This window comes from Leptopilina boulardi, unplaced genomic scaffold, assembly GCF_019393585.1.
Source record: "Leptopilina boulardi isolate dan_hultmark-lab unplaced genomic scaffold, ZJU_Lbou_2.1 LbouV2_31, whole genome shotgun sequence".
NCBI lineage: Eukaryota > Metazoa > Arthropoda > Insecta > Hymenoptera > Figitidae > Leptopilina > Leptopilina boulardi.
The window spans coordinates 334,492-351,580 of record NW_026137874.1 but is presented as its reverse complement, the minus strand read 5'-3'; the positions used below and the strand labels follow the sequence as shown (position 1 = coordinate 351,580).

The 17,089-nt window shown below is 20.4% G+C and overlaps 4 protein-coding genes across 4 annotated transcripts; all 4 read right to left on the bottom strand.

Annotated features, from left to right (window-relative positions):
- Nucleotides 1-218: 218 nt before the first annotated feature.
- Nucleotides 219-1,898, bottom strand: LOC127283490 (uncharacterized). The gene is made up of 4 exons (XM_051308418.1): nt 1,737-1,898; nt 1,461-1,517; nt 1,002-1,130; nt 219-537 (listed from the first exon to the last, which is right to left on the bottom strand). The coding sequence occupies exons 1-4, from the start codon at nt 1,807-1,809 to the stop codon at nt 383-385; spliced, it is 414 nt and encodes a 137-aa protein (XP_051164375.1). The 5' UTR covers nt 1,810-1,898; the 3' UTR covers nt 219-382.
- A 1,157-nt stretch (nt 1,899-3,055) lies between these two features.
- On the bottom strand, nt 3,056-6,674 carry LOC127283488 (heterogeneous nuclear ribonucleoprotein A3 homolog 1-like). The gene is made up of 4 exons (XM_051308416.1): nt 6,515-6,674; nt 6,041-6,263; nt 3,393-3,710; nt 3,056-3,138 (listed from the first exon to the last, which is right to left on the bottom strand). Exons 2-4 carry the CDS (start codon nt 6,259-6,261, stop codon nt 3,126-3,128), a joined length of 552 nt encoding a protein of 183 aa, XP_051164373.1. The 5' UTR covers nt 6,262-6,263; nt 6,515-6,674; the 3' UTR covers nt 3,056-3,125.
- An 854-nt stretch (nt 6,675-7,528) lies between these two features.
- LOC127283489 (uncharacterized) lies at nt 7,529-10,635 on the bottom strand. Its single transcript, XM_051308417.1, has 4 exons — nt 10,506-10,635; nt 10,201-10,355; nt 8,076-8,429; nt 7,529-7,819 (listed from the first exon to the last, which is right to left on the bottom strand). Exons 3-4 carry the CDS (start codon nt 8,410-8,412, stop codon nt 7,626-7,628), a joined length of 531 nt encoding a protein of 176 aa, XP_051164374.1. The 5' UTR covers nt 8,413-8,429; nt 10,201-10,355; nt 10,506-10,635; the 3' UTR covers nt 7,529-7,625.
- A 2,403-nt stretch (nt 10,636-13,038) lies between these two features.
- On the bottom strand, nt 13,039-16,826 carry LOC127283491 (uncharacterized). The gene is made up of 4 exons (XM_051308419.1): nt 16,681-16,826; nt 16,287-16,486; nt 14,073-14,252; nt 13,039-13,284 (listed from the first exon to the last, which is right to left on the bottom strand). The coding sequence occupies exons 2-4, from the start codon at nt 16,484-16,486 to the stop codon at nt 13,275-13,277; spliced, it is 390 nt and encodes a 129-aa protein (XP_051164376.1). The 5' UTR covers nt 16,681-16,826; the 3' UTR covers nt 13,039-13,274.
- Between the last annotated feature and the right edge of the window lie 263 nt (nt 16,827-17,089).

Here is a 17,089-nt window from a genome sequence, read left to right as displayed (position 1 = left end):
CTTTTCCACTAATATCGGAATAACAATATTCAGTAGTAAAAGTCAAATATAATCAGACATTATAAATTCTTGTAATATTTAATTATTACTATTAGTAGTAAAAGTATATTTCAATCAGACTTTCCAAATACAGACAATTTTAGTCCGACAATACAAAATTAAATTTCAAGACTATATTTTTTGCTATTTATTTATTATTATTATTATTTATTTAATATTATTATAACTATTATTTATTTATTATTTACTGATTATTTATTTATCATAAAAATAAAATATGTAATATTTTTCTAATTCACAATAATTTGTAATATAATACACATAATGTGAAATATTTAATTATTATTAATTAAAATATATTTATTATTTATTGAATAGAGAATTAATTTGAGGAAGCAATTGAAGTTGCGAGGGCAGAACTAAAACCTTCATTTGAATTGGAAATTGTTTCAGATTTAGTGAGTGTCGTAGATTTTTTATCACCTCCTAAATTGACGCCTGCAACTGCAGTTGCAGATGCAGCAGAATTTTCACCTTCTAAAAAAGAAAAAAAAATCCCTTTTTAAAAATTAAATTAAAAAAATAAAGTTTACAAAAATTTATTTTCTTAAAAAATTTAATAAATTTAATTTAATAAAATTTTTATTAGTAATAATAATAATCTTATTATTAATAATATATTAATAATTATTATATTAATTAATTAATATTAATTAATTATTATATTAATTAATTAATATTAATTAATTATTATATTAATAATAATATATTATTAATAATATTAATTTTAATTTAATATAAAAAAAAATATTTATAATACAAATAATTATTTTATGCAAATAAATTTTGGGGTAAACAAAATTTTTGTTATAAATAAATTTTTCGTATAAATAAATATTTATTTAGTTCAATTAAATATTTATTTGATAAGTAACCGATTATTATTATTTGAATCAAATAATTTTGTTTTTTAGTTTAATTATAAAAAGAAGTATTAATACCTTGTCTACGATGAAAATTATTGTCTCCATGAAAAGTAGAAGGGTCGAATTTTTGCTGATATTTTATTCCAAATGTTTCTGCATTTGCTGATGCACTTGCATCCGAATAAATTCTACTTTCATCATTGTCTAAATGACAAAATTTTGAAAGAAAAAAAATTTCTTTATTTTATATTCAAAATTATTCATCTTACTTTCTAAATGTCAATTAATAAAAATGTTTTCTAATTTGAATTAGTGACTCACTTTTTGCTTCTAAATTAGTGAAATTTTACTATAATTATTAGTAACTTTTACTAACAATTAGTAAAATTTAACTAATTCTAAAGCAATAAGTGAGTCACTAATTTAAATTAGTAAATATTTTTACTAATTCAGAATTAGAGAGTATTGCACTAAATTTTTTTTTTTTCAAAAAAGTGATTTATAGAATATGTTATATTATTTTAAATCATTTACCAAAAATATTGTCATCATCAAGTGGATATTCTTCAAAAGGTGGGAAGTCGAGATCACCTTTGATAAAAATAAATCACGATATATAAATGAAAACAAATTAAATAATAAAAAAAAAATTATAAATTAAATAATAAAATTAATTTATTTGAATATTTAAATTAATTAATTAATTTATTCAATTACAATATACGGGCTTATTTAATTATTAAGATTTTTGATTTTATTGAAAATATTTTCTAAATTAACGAAAAAAAAAATGAATATTTTTATATTTACCCAAATGTGAAGATGGAAAACAATTTACAATTGTTATAAAAAAAATTAAATTTTGTAAAATTAACAAATTCATTATTGAACGATATAAAAATTACAACTTTAATATTTAATTTGAAATTTATTACTGATTGTCGGAATTATATCTGATTCATTTATTGCATGTTTCATTCAATTTAAATAATTGTGAAAAATATAATTTATGTGGAAATCCTTCTCCCACCTTTTTATTTTATAAACAATACTTTTTTATTATTCAATATAAAAAATCACCGAACGAATTATGTATAAAATTCTCTATCAAATTGAGAGGCTAATGTGATATCAGTGATTCAATTAATTTTTTTTTTCATCTCTTCTCTCACCAGATACGTCTATTTTTTTTTCTCAATAATAATAATAAAAAAAAAAACCTAGCGCTACGCGGAAAAAAAAATTTATCCAGAACAGCAAAACTTTTCACTACAGTAGCAAAAGTTATACTTGTTTCTGTTAAATATTTCGCTATTCTAATGAAACCTTTCGTTGTTTCAGGTAAATATTTTTTTTTCATAAAAAAAATTAAAATCTTTTTTTTTTAAAATATTGTCCATTTTCTGATGATAACAAATTTTAAATAAATACGTTTTTTTTATCCATTGAAAATAATTCACAATAATTTTATTTATTACCGGAAATTCAACTTATTTTTTTTTTTTTATTGTTTCGAGAGAACCTTGAAAATGCATAGCAAATTTTTCAGGATGTATTCGTAATCAACAATATTAGTCGCGCATTAAAATATATATAGATGTGTTGAGCTATAATTAATTATTATTGAAAAATATATATATAGTACGTTTTTTATAATGATGGAATAAAATTCTCGGCCATATAAAGATTATTAAATAACAAAATGTATTTTTCTTGAATAATAAAACAAAAAACGGGTTTTTTTTTTTTTTTATTAACGATTTTAGAAATAATTATACACACAGTTTTGCGTAAATTAAAAAAAATTTATTTCTGTACAAAAATGATTAATTGTAAATGTTTTGTAATTATTATTACTAATTACATTTTCTTTGATGGAAAAAAAATGATCATAAATTTACATTTAGTAAATATTGGTATTTTTCCCCTCTATATAAATATGAATTTTACATATATTTTTTTATTTTCACTTTTTTTTTTAATATATTTTTACAATTTTTTATAAAACAGTTTTTGTTATATTCGATATATGTAAATGAGTATTTCTGTATGTCAAAAATATTTTGTATTTGCTTATTATTAACTGTTTTATTTTTTTATTTTTATTTTATTTTGGTTTTATTTTTATATTCTGTTTTTAAGGAACAATCCTGTTTTTTTTTTGGTACTTTTTCTTACGTTTCTCCATCAATTTTCGTCTCAATAGTAATACCTTAAAATAATATTCGATTAGAGAATGAAATAAAAAAAAAAATATATATTAAATTTTTTTTTTAATAAAAATAAAAAAATAATAAAATTTTAAAAAATTTTATTAATGATTATTAATTATTTTTATTATTATTATTATTTATTTATTTATTTATTTTTTTATTAAAAATAATAATAAAATTGTAAAAATTTTATTTATTTTTTAATTAAATAATATATTAAATTTTAATATAAAAAAAAAAATTTTACACTTACCCCCCGTTTTGATAGCCACCTAATCCTGAATTGGAACTTGCACTTGCTTGACTTGAAGAAAATCCCGCATTAAATGGTCCAAGATTTGCATTCCAACTGTTTGCATTACTATTGGCATAATTATAACCATTCCATCCGGAATTACTCGGATAACCATAATTTAAATTGTAATTAGGCTTTTTCCAATAATAATTTTGTGAATAATGATTATAGGGTTTGTAATAATTTGTGGGACCATAGTAACCACCATATCCACCATAACCATGACCACCATATCCATATCCACCTCCATAGCCTCCTCTACTTCCATATTTATAACTGAAAGAAAAAAAAAAAAAATTAAGAAAATAAAAATTGAATTTTTTTTTCTATATTTAAAAAAAAAAAAAAAACTTTTATAATTTTAATTGTCCAAAAAAAATATCACACACACATTCAAATTAGTAATAATTCTACTTTCGTTACGCTTTCGATTTTCTTTTGTCTTTTTTATTCTTTTCATCAAAATTCATATTGATACTTTCACTATTATAACGAAAAATATGAATTTAGACCATTTTTTAAAAAATATTTATTATATGTTTTGAAAACACATTTCATATTATTATGCAAACATGAGATAAAGTTTTTTTTTTCATTTCTTTAGAAGGAATTTTTATTTAAATAAATAAATTATTATTATTATTTTATTATTTTTATTATTATTTTATTTATTTTTATTTTATTATTTTAGTTATTTTTATTTTATTATTTTATTTATTTTTATTATTTTTTATTATTATTATTATTATAAATTGTAATTCAATGAGATTAAATCTAAATTATTTGCAAACGGAAAAATATTATCATCAGTCATTTATGTGGTTAAATAGCATAACGTCATAAGTAGATTTTATTAAGTCATCGTATCGCGCGTCTGTTTCCTTTTTATAATTATTATAATATGAAATATACGAGGGACGCAACTTCTTATAATTAATTATTTTTTTGCCTCTATTATAATTATACAATTTTATTTAAAATATTTTTTTTTCTCAATATATGGAACAAATTTTTTTTTCAATACATTTTTAACTTATAATGTGTCTAGATATTGTTTTTTTTTTATTTCTTTTTGTCACCATTCACTTTTTATTTTTGTCAATTAACTTTTTTCTTCAACTTTTTTTTTAGAAATTGTTTTTATTAAAAACCTTGATGATAAATGAAAAAAAAAAAATTTCTTTATATATAGTAGATGGAAATTTATATTTTTGATATTAAAAAAATTCACATTGATAATTTGTTATTAATAATAATAAATAATAATTTTTAAAAAATAATAAATAATAATAACTTCGGTACGAAAGGGCTAATTCTTCTTTCTTTGTAAGCCCGTTTACATGTAAATAAATAAATAAATAAATAATAAAATAAAAATAAATAATAATAAAATAAAAATAAAAAAAATAAATATAATAATAAAATAAAAATAAATTTATAAATAATAATAAAATAAAAATAAAATAATAAATAATAACAAAATAAAAATTTAAAAAAAAAAATTAATAAAAAAAATAAAATTTTGTTAATAAAATAATTTTCGTATAAAATAAAATTGTTACAATAGTCTAGTTAAAAAAAAAAAAAAAAATTATGGTATTAATGCTTCGTCAAAAATTCCTTTTTGCATGTAGCACACACAAGTTTTATGTAAGAGAAATTTTAAGTGGCACAAATATATTTGCACATCACATTAGTATACCTTTTTTTGAACTTATTATAGGTTCGCCGAACTTGTTGCATAATTTCACTTTTTCTATGTACGTGACAAATACTACCAAAAAAATCATTTCTAATTTTAAAATCGAAGCCAAAAAAAAAAAAAAAAAAATCTCGCAAATATTCTCCAAATGTGCAAATTTGACAAATTTTATTTATTTTATGATAAAAAAAAAGGAAACGTTGGCTTTCGAAAAAAAAAATTCTGTTTTACATTTTTTATAATTTATTTATTATAACAAATTTTTTTAACAAATAAATAATTTTAAAAAATTGTATAATTAAAAAAAACTTTATTTCTATAATTTATAGAATTTTAGTCATTGTTTATGTACAATTTAAAAAATAAACACGTTTTTGCGTGAGCATGTTATAAGTAAATAATGCAAAACTACTATATGCACATTTTTGCAAATTTAAAATTTATCAACATAAACCCGGGAAATCCCCCCTTGAGAGAATAATGTTCTATGCATACTAAGTGAATTTATATTCAAATTTCAATCGTCATATTGTAACAATAATTACGTTTACGGAATTAATTTTTTCATTTTGCTAACAAAAAAAAAAAAAAATTCAAAATATACTGAAATTTTTTTTTGTTAATAACAAATTAATATTAGTTATTAATTATTAATTAATAATTACAATTAATAATTACAATAAACAAATTAACATAAAAAAATTATAATAAATAAATTTTCTATTTATTATAAATTTATTTATAAATTTACAAATAAATTATTTATTAATTTAAATAAATTAAATATTTATTTACTTATAGTAAATTGACGGGTGAAAATACAAAAATAGGTTTTTTTTTTGTATTTTTTTTATAATTAAAAAATTTTTTAATAAAGTAAAAATTTTTTTTTTTGATACATTACCCTTTTATTGCACCGACTCCAAGTCCGAGACCAAAACCTATTGCTCCAGCGCCTAAAATTTTTTTTTTAAGAAAAAGTGTTCGTTTTGGTCTCGAAAGAGAAGTGGACTGTGAATCACTGTTTTCGACGTCAAAATTATTTATTTCCTCTTCGTTAACATTTTGTGTAAATACAATGCCAATTGTGCAAAGCAAGGCCAAAAGTAAAATTTGGCTCTTCATTTCTAAGAAAAAAGAAAACTATTATTAATTTTATCACAAAAAATATAATAATAATAATAATTAAATTTTAATAATTATAATAATTAAAATATGTTTTTCGTATTTATTATTAAATTTTTTTTTACTCATTGTTAATAATTAAAAATTCACTGTTTTCGAAATTATTTTATTAATTATTTTTTTTTGTAACTTAAAATATATTTTTCAAATTTTTACAAACAATGAAAAAAAAAAATTTTTTTTCATCACACACCTTTAATTTTAACACTTAAACTATGGTCCAATCTTGAGAGAAGACAATATATATTATGAAGATTTCTGAAAATGATGACTGGTACTTATGGAAAGACTCCCACTAGATTTGAAAGCATATTTAACCATCCCTCCTTTCTTTTTTTGAAATTTTTATCTCACAAGACGAACCTTTTTCCTTTGTATTTTTCTACTTATTGCCAGGAAATTCCCACTTTTTTTTCACAAACTCACGATTCTTTGAATAAAATCACCTCTCTCATTTTTTTTTTTTTTGCAAGTAAAAAAAAGAAATAATTCTCTCTCTCTCTCTTTTCAGTGATATTTAATAGTTTTTACCGGGTCTGACTTTGGACACGCCTCGATAATATCACTCAAGGCTCATCATCAAACAAGTGTCATGAAAGACTTAGTTAGCTAAGACTTGCTAAAAAAATGTATAAACACAAAAGACAAGACGTCATAACCATTGACAATCACGTACAATGTGTCTAAAATTTTGTTATCCAATATATAATATGCGTAAAAAAAAAAAACAAATCATTTTTAAAACAAGACAATTTTTTAACAGGAGAAAAATTACAAAACACATTTTAATTTAAAAAAAAAAAATATTTGACCGAATTTCTTTTTTTTAAGGTTTACTCTTAAAAAAAATAAAATAATAATATATCATAAAATATCGAGTAAATGAAAATTTGGACAAAAACAAATTTTCGATTATGTATAGGACAAAACAAAATTTGGATAAAAAAAATTTTTGGTAAATAAATATTATCGGACAAATTAAAATTTGAACTAATAAAATATTGGAGAAAAAAAATAATTCAAATAAAAGAAATTTCGGACAAAGAAAATTATAGGAAAAAAATTAAAATTCGGATTAATAAAAAATATAAAAATCATTAAATATTCAATAAAATAAAATTTACAATAATTGAAAATTCGGACAAAAAGAAATTTCGGTTTAAAAAAAAAAAATATCGGACAAAAAAAATTTGGAATAAAAGAGAAATTTTGGGAAAGAAAAAAATATTTATTTAAATAATTATTATAATACAGAAAAATATTTTTTGATTTTTTTTTTTAATACTCTTTTTTATTTAATTTAATTATAACTTATAAATTAGAAATGATTGATTTGAATAAACATATAATTGTGATGAAGAATGATGTTTTTTTTTTTTTGGCGAATTATAAATCAGTTTGTTGTTGCAAAAAAATCCATAATAATTTTGAAGGTGGCAAGTTCGGTTCTTTTTTTTTCTCTTAGCGATCTTCGTTCCATTTTCATCTAAAGTATGGTCTGAAATTAATTGAAAAAATTAGAAAAATTAAAAAATACCTTATTTTTTAAATTTTAAAAAAAATTTTAATTTTTAAAAACCTCTTAAATGAAAAAAAATTACCATTAAAAATGTCATCTCTACAAATTTTCTTTTTTTAATTTATATTTATTGATAATATTACTCTTGTAACAAAAAATCGGTCTGTGAGACCGCTATGGTGGTTTAAAGGTCAAAATGAAAAATTTTCGAAAATTTAATGAAAAAAATTTTTACCTTCCACCATATCCTGATGATCCTGCGTTTGCATTTGCGTGACTCGTGGAAAATCCTGCACTAAAAGGACCAAATCCAGCTGATGCACTAAAACTATCTGCATTACTGTTTGCATAATTATTATTGTATCCACTTGGATATCTATTGTAAGGATAGGAATTATAATAGTCATTGTATCCTCGATGACCATTGTATCCTCCATATCCACCATATCCTCCTCCATAACCATTATATCCACCTCCGTAACCATTATATCCTCTGTCACCATTGTAGCCTCCATATCTGTATCTATTGTATCCATAGTCATCGTAATCTCCATATCCTCCATATCCATCATATCCTGCTGCGTACAGTCTATTTTTATTTAAAAAAAAAGCAACAAAATTAATTAAAAAATTTAATTATTGTTTTGACAAGAAAAAGTAATTATTATCTCAACAACAAAAATTAATTTATTGTTTCAAAAAAAGAAATTAATTAATTATCATTTCAACAAAAAAAATTAATTAATTAATTAATTATTATTTCAACCCTAGGAAAATAATTAATTAATTAATTAATTATTATTTCAACCCAAGAAAAATAATTAATTAATTATCATTTCAACAAAAGAAATTAATTAATTAATTAATTATAATTTCAACCCAAGGAAAATAATTAATTAATTAATTAATTATTATTTCAACCCAAGAAAAATAATTAATTAATTATTATTTCAACCCAAGAAAAATAATTAATTAATTATTATTTCAACCCAAGGAAAATAATTAATTAATTAATTAATTATTATTTCAACCCAAGAAAAATAATTAATTAATTATCATTTCAACAAAAGAAATTAATTAATTAATTAATTATTATTTCAACCCAAGGAAAATAATTAATTAATTAATTAATTATTATTTCAACCCAAGAAAAATAATTAATTAATTATTATTTCAACCCAAGAAAAATAATTAATTAATTATTATTTCAACCCAAGGAAAATAATTAATTAATTAATTAATTATTATTTCAACCCAAGAAAAATAATTAATTAATTATCATTTCAACAAAAGAAATTAATTAATTAATTAATTATTATTTCAACCCAAGGAAAATAATTAATTAATTAATTAATTATTATTTCAACCCAAGAAAAATAATTAATTAATTATCATTTCAACAAAAAAAATTAATTAATTAATTAATTATTATTTCAACCCAAGGAAAATAATTAATTAATTAATTAATTATTATTTCAACCCAAGAAAAATAATTAATTAATTATCATTTCAACAAAAGAAATTAATTAATTAATTAATTATTATTTCAACCCAAGAAAAATAATTAATTAGTTAATTATTATTTCAACAAAAGAAATTAATTAATTAATTAATGATTATTTCAACCCAATGAAAATAATTAATTAATTAATTAATTATTATTTCAACAAAGGAAATTAATTAATTAATTATTATTTCAATAAAAGAAATTAATTAATTAATTATTATTTCAACCCAAGAAAAATAATAAATTTATAATAACAAAAATTAATTTATTATTTCAACAACAAAAATAGTTAATTAATTATTTTTTTATCCAATAAAATAATTATAAAATTTAGAAAAAAAATTAAATACAATTAAAAATAATAAAAACTATTTCCAAAAACTATCTATTATTATTTTATTTAATAATATAATTAAATACTTATTTATAAGTTAATTAAATGGTATTTGTTTTAAATACAAAAATTATTGGTCCAAATACAAATTTTTTTAATTTCAAACAAAAATTATTCGGTTCAAGTAAATATTTATTTAATAATAGTTAAGTAGCCGATTATTTGAATCAAATAAAATTTTTTTTCATTGTAGGTGCTAATTATTTAATCTTTTCTAGTTTAAAATTTTTATTATTTGAAAAATTCGCTTCTTTGGTAATTTTTTTTTTTTTATTCAAATCGAATTTTATTGAATTAAATTTAAATTCAATGTAATTGAATTTAATTAAATTTGGAATTGGAATGTAATTGAATTTAATTAAATTTGGAATCGAATTTAATTGAATTTAATTTAATTTGGAATCGAATTTAATTGAATTTAATTAAATTTGGAATTAAAAAAATATTTTGATACATTACCCAAGATCAAAGAGACCTCGTTTTGGTCTCAAAAGAAATTCATATTTCTCTGATAGTGGACTGTCAATTTTTTTCTCTAAATTGACATTATCCTTTTCGCCAAATGCAATAGCCATCGAGCATAGTGTAACAAATAAAATAATTTGTCCCTTCATCTATATAGAAAAAAAAATTAATTTCACACTCGCTTTATACACAAAATAATAATAAAATTATTAAAATTATCAATTTGACTTTGTGTAAATAAATAAAAAACTAATGTTTTTTTTAAAATTCCGATTTAAAAATTCCAAAGGAGTGCTCACCTTTTTTTTTTTTTTTTTTTTGAGTAATTATTATTTAAACAACGAACACGCAAAAAAATACTATGGAATATGATCACAGTAACTCTCGATACCTGTGAAGATTTCTTAAAATCCTGCTCTTATAGTAAGGTCTCAGATTTCTCCCACTTTTATAAGAATAAAGCTACTAACCTTCTTCCGGTCATTGCCTTATTCTTTCCTTTGAATTTTTAAATACTTGAATATCTACTAAATTTTTTGGACTTTGAACTTTATTTATAAATATAAATATACGGGGATTTACCATTCTTATATACATTTTGTCATTTTTGTCAAATTGTTATAATTTTGTGACGATTCAAAAATAGTCAAAAAAAAAAAAATTTGAATTTTTGAAAATAATCTCTGTTTTTATAGTCAAATTTCTGCCACTTTTATTAGAATTAATTTTTTATTCAGTCGTTACCTTTTCCTTAAATTATTAGAACATTGAACTATTTTATATATATAGGTATGAATTTATTTTTTAATATCCGTATTTTGTTTTTTTTTTTTCTTCTCTTCAAATATATAAATGAGTCATAGAATTTTACCCAAATAATTTTTTTAATTAATCTACCTGAATGAAAATTTCAATTTTTTAAATTTAATAAATTTTAATTAACTCAAGTTTATGGAATATTTTAAAATAATAGAAAAAACAAATATTTTTTAACAAATATCGAAAATATAATAATTAAATGAATTATAATATTGAAAAAAATAAAATAAAATGTAAATTTTTGTATTTTAAACCATAAAATTTATTTGAATTAAAAATATTTGTTAATAAATAACTAAAACTGATAAATATTTATTTAAGACAAATATATATTTTTTGTTTATTTAAACAAAATTAAATTAATTTTAAAAATATAATTATTTTTGATATTTTTATACCATATTTCAATAATTATTGGAAAATCCCAGTATTTAAAAATTTCAATATTTATATACATCTAAAGAATATAATTATAATTTACATTTTTTTTTTTCTATAATAATATTAATAATTAATTCATTGGTATTTTAGAGGAATTTGGAAATCCCCGATTTTGTAAATAGATTTCAACTCTCAGCTTCTTAACAAAAATAGAACAACAAAGTGATAAAGAAAAGGACCTTCAATTTTTTCCAATACATTTTAATAAGATTTCTGTTTTCTAGTAAGCAAATATATTATTTTAAAATAATGTTAAGTTTATGGAAATTAGAAAAAAATTTGTTTCATCGATTATTATAAATAATAATATAATAAATAAATAAATAAAAATAAAAAAATTTTATTATTATTATTATTGTTATTAGTAATAACTAATAATAATATAAAAATATTATTTTATAATAACATATAAAAAAAATTAGTAAATTAGTATTAGTAAAATATTTAATTATTAAAAAATATTTGAAAATGATTTTATAAATCTCATGAAATATTTTATATGAATAAAATTTTTGGGATTCCCGGGGAATGAGAATAAAATGAAACTGAAAATCAGTGACGTGTTTTTTTATGATTTGTTATTTTCGAAAACGACAATAAAATCCATTAATTACAGAGTATAGAGTGGGATAAAATCATCAAAGCGCTTTTATTTTCTTGTCTAACGTCTTATTAACTTAATGTTCGAGGTGTACGATAGTAGTGACATGTGAAAATTTGATAACAATTAAATGAAACAAGTGAATTTTTTTAAAAATAAATTTCAGTGTTGTGAATAATTATTTCTTTTTTTTATTAACAAATTAATTTAATTAAATAAAATTATTTATCTGTTAAACAAAATTAATTTTTTATTGATTAATTATCAATAAATTAGTTTAATTAAATAAAATTAGTTATCTGTTTAACAAATTAATTTTCTAAGTTTAATTTAAAAAAAAAAATTTAATTTTAAAAAAAATTGTAAATGTTTTAATTTATTAACAATTATGTTATTATTACAATTGTTTTACAATTGTACAATTATTTTACAATTGTAGCAGGGAGAGTAAATAAATTATAATTATTACAATTGTTTTTTTTTTTGGCTAATTAATAACAAATTAATTATTGTTGACTATAGTTAATAAATTATACGTTTTTTTTTTGTATTCCTTAATAATTGGGTAATTATTGTTTATTTAAATTAATTGTATAAAAAAAAGTTGACAAGAAGGTAATTAAAAAACAAGACAAATATTTATAAACAAATCACGGAGTTTATTTAAAAATTATTTAACAACAATATAAACGACATTTTCTAACACAATATTCTCGCAATCATTCAATTTTTAAATTTGAAATTATTCCAAAATTTTAGATTGTATGAATCAGTGATTAAAAATTTTTAATATTTATAATTTAAATTAATTATTTAATAGTTATAATAAAATAATCATATTTAATTATTTAATTACTGATATGCCAATTAACAATAATTAGTAATTAATAGTTAATTAAATATTAATTAGTAATTAATAATTAATTAAAAATTAATTACTAATTATTGTTAATTAGTATTGTTACTAATTATCATATTATTTATTTCCAAACTTGTAACAAAATTTTTAATAGTCTTTATGATCGAATCCAATAAATTTGGACTAATTTCAAATTTATAGAGTTTATAGTAAAATCAAAAAAAAAAAAAAAAAATGAACCACTAATAATAATAATAACATAAAACGCAAAAAAAATCATCGCTTTATGAACATTTTGTTCATTGAGTATTAATTTTTGTTGCTTCTCTCGCTTCAATAAACCGCAACTCACCATGCCCTGGAAATTAATAATAATTTATTTTAAAAAAATTTTAATAATTATTTCTATAAAAATAATATTAAAATTCACCAAAAATTATTTTATTTTCTTAACCATTTGAATTAAAATTAGTTTTTGTTAGGAGGAAATTAAATTGTTGAATACTTTTAAAAAAAATGAAAAATTTTTTTTTTCTTTGACAATTTTATATTGTTTCTTTAGTGTGAAATTTTATAATATTAATGAATCATTAATGAGAATGACTGTCTACATTTTTTGTTTTTCCTATAACTCTCTTGAATAAAATCAATTTCCCCATAGAATGTTGTATTTTATTGCAATCGCAAAACTTTCACAAACACTTTTAAAACGTTTAAGGGCATTGATTTCTTGTTTTCTTTTATATCAATTCAAGTTTCAAAAAGTTTAATTTATATATATAAAAACTCGCAATAATAATTTACAAAAATAATAATAAATAAAAATTTAATTTTTTAGTAATATAAAAATTAATTTTTTAGTAATAATAAAAATTAATTTTATTGAAACATTTTTTTTTGTATTATAATATTTTACTGTAATTTTTTTATGAATTAATTTTTATTATTGTATTTTAATTTTTTTTTAAATTAATTTATTAAAATTCTTTAAATTTCAAATTTTACCTTGAAATTATATATCTTAATAATAATAAATTTAATAGAGAGAAAAATTAATAAGGAAGATTTATTAATTAATAATTAATAATTAATTAACTTTGCAGATAATTCATGGGAAACATAATTTTTGAAATTTGATTAAATTACCCGTAAGTTGATGGTGGATCAGGATGCCAGCTCTCAACATGCTCTTTGAAGACTGGTTTCTCAATAATCCTGTCAACGAAGACAGGTTTCTCTACGTATTCAATGTACTTAACAGGTGTTGGCGGTGGGGCAAGATACACGTGGTGCACTTCCGGTGCTCTATGGTAACCATACTTGTATCTATAATTCAAAAATATATTTACTATTATTATCATTATTTCATTTTTTATTTATTATTATTTATTTATTAATTATTATTATTATTATTATTTTATATTTTTTGTTTATTTATTATTATATTATTTTTTATATTTGTTATTATAAATATAAAAGCACAATAATTATTATTATTATTAATTATTATTAACAATTGTTATTGTTAATAAAATTAATTGAAAATTAAAATTTTATATTAACCCGTGTGGAAAAAGCCACGATCTTGCCCTCAAGAGTTCGGGGCCCCCGGCGGGGGCCCATGAGGGCTGATCCATATGGCGAATCCATGAGGGGCACCGTAGGGGCCCCGCATGGATCGCCCTCATGATCGATTAGCAAAATTTTCTAAGTCCAAAAATCAAATATTTTTTTATCACCAAAAAATTAATGTTTATAATGATTCACAACAATGAAAAACGCGTTTTTAATTAAAATATATTTTCACTTTTTTTGAAAATAACACTCACACTTATGGCGAATCCATGAGGGGCACCGTAGGGGCCCCGCATGGATCGCCCTCATGATCGATTAGCAAAATTTTCTAAGTCCAAAATTCAAATATTTTTTTATCACCAAAAAATTAATGTTTATAATGATTCAGAACCACGAAAAACGCGTTTTTAATAAAAATATATTTACACTTTTTTGAAAATAACACTCACACTTATGGCAAAATAGATGAGGGCCACCGTAGGGGCCCGCATGGATCGCCCTCATGATCGATTAGCAAAATTTTCTAAGTCCAAAAATCAAATATTTTTTTATCAACAAAAAATGAATGTTTCCAATGATTCAAAACAACGAAAAACGCGTTTTTAATAAAAATATATTTACACTTTTTTGAAAATTCGCCTGAGATGATTCATGATAATAATCATAAAGCATATAATTAATTATATTTTATAAATTGCATTTGATTGGAAAATATAATTTAATATCTTAACTTTAACTAAATGATGTTAAGCACTTTTCTTTGTTAGGTATTTTTCAAGTTTAAATAGCATCAAGAAGTTAGCATTCGTTTTGAAGTAGCGTGCGTAGCGTAGTTGGTAAAGCGTTAGACTCATAGTCCGTAGGTCGTAGGTTCGATTCCCCCCATGCGTTAGATTTATTTATTTCTCAGGTTTGCGTTTAATCATTAATTCTATGTATGAATTAATTGAAAAATGAAAATATCGGTTAATAGTATGCATAAATTACATATTTTTTAATTTTTTAATTAATTAATTTATTATTACTTTTAATTATATCCGACAGTTAATTAATTAGAACGTTAATTAATAAATTCAATTTGAGTAAGAATTTAATTTAAAATTGAATAATTATTAAATAAATATGTTATTTATTCATAACTTAAGCTTATTTATTATCAATTAACTTTTATTATTAATATTATTGATTAAAAAACATTATGGCAAACTTGAGGGCAAGATGAGGGCAAACGTGAGGGCCCATAAGGGCGCCCGTAGGGGCACCCTCATGGATCGCCCATGCGGGCGCCCTCATCGATGAGCATGTCGTTTCCATGAGGGGCCCCTATGGATCATCCATATGCGCCCCTCATGGCATGAGGGCGATCCATAAGGGCCCCCGCTGGGGGCCCACATCACTTTTCCACACGGGAATTATTAATTTATTGAACAATTGTCATTCAGTTTATTAATTGGTTATTTTTTTTTCTATTTCAATTATTTGAATTTTTAAATACAGTTAAACCTTCTTAAGTGGGACGACTGGGATTTAAAAGAAAATCTCAATTTTTATTAAGAATATTTCTATAAATTATCGATAATGATAATTTTTTTTTTTTGTAAATTATCTAAATTTCAAATATAGAAGCCGAAGATGCAAAAAATTATCAAAATTGTCTCACTTAACTAGGTTTAACTGTTTTTAAAATATAAAATTCATTTTTAAATTATATCATTAAAAATAATAATTATAAAAATTAAAAAAAAAAAATTAAAAAATAAATTTTATTATTATTAATTTATTTACCCTTTGACAACTCCTAGACCAAAGCCAAGAAGTCCAGCTCCAAGGACTTTCTTTTTTAAAAATAATGTCCTTTTACTCCTCGTATGCACTGAATTTTCTTCATTTTCAATTAAAGGAAGTGTTTGCTGTTTTATTTCTTCCGACGACACATACAAGACAAAAATGGAAAAAATGACAAAAATCAAAATCTTCAAATTCATCTGAAACATTATTTTTTAAAATTATAATATTTTATTTAAAAAATATTTTTTTTTTACATCAACTTAAAAATAAAAATTTAATTTATATATATATATTTATATTTTTTTTAAAAAAAATCACTCTTTAAAAAATAAATGACACTCGCGAAAAAAGAAAGTAAAAAAAAAATTGTTTTTCCCTCTTTTTCGTTTACCTTGAAAATGCAATTTTTTTCAAAATATCAATTTATCAATGATAAAAAAAAAACGCAAAAAGTGCGACAAATGTTAACTGATGACATGAATAGGAGGTACTTTCGATTTTATATAGTGCGGAATCGACAATCCCTTCTACTTGCGAAAAAAGAAACAGTGACCATTTCTCTCTCTCTCTCTCTCTCTCTCTCTCTCTCTCTCTCTCTCTCTCTCTCTCTCTCTCTCTCTTTCTCTCTGCAAATATACAACCCCTCTATTGTATCGTGACAATCAGAAAATATTTCGCAGTAATGCACGCTGTGTATTGTATGACAATTAGCCACTTGAAATCAATTTTTTTTTCGTTTATTATACTTTCAATTCACGTGTCGGACAAATTAAATTAACAGGAAATTAAAAGTAAATTAA

Coding starts and splice junctions, on each gene's coding strand:
- LOC127283490 (XM_051308418.1), bottom strand. CDS start 1,809: ATGAATTTGTTAATTTTACAAAATTTAATTTTTTTTATAACAATTGTA. Junction 1,518..1,736: donor TTTTCCATCTTCACATTTGG/GTAAATATAAAA, acceptor TTTTTATCAAAG/GTGATCTCGACTTCCCACCT. Junction 1,131..1,460: donor TGATGATGACAATATTTTTG/GTAAATGATTTA, acceptor TTTGTCATTTAG/ACAATGATGAAAGTAGAATT.
- LOC127283488 (XM_051308416.1), bottom strand. CDS start 6,261: ATGAAGAGCCAAATTTTACTTTTGGCCTTGCTTTGCACAATTGGCATT. Junction 3,711..6,040: donor GGAGTCGGTGCAATAAAAGG/GTAATGTATCAA, acceptor TTTTTCTTTCAG/TTATAAATATGGAAGTAGAG.
- LOC127283489 (XM_051308417.1), bottom strand. CDS start 8,412: ATGATGGATATGGAGGATATGGAGATTACGATGACTATGGATACAATA. Junction 7,820..8,075: donor TCATCAGGATATGGTGGAAG/GTAAAAATTTTT, acceptor AATTAATTTCAG/ACCATACTTTAGATGAAAAT.
- LOC127283491 (XM_051308419.1), bottom strand. CDS start 16,486: ATGAATTTGAAGATTTTGATTTTTGTCATTTTTTCCATTTTTGTCTTG. Junction 14,253..16,286: donor GGTCTAGGAGTTGTCAAAGG/GTAAATAAATTA, acceptor TTTGAATTATAG/ATACAAGTATGGTTACCATA.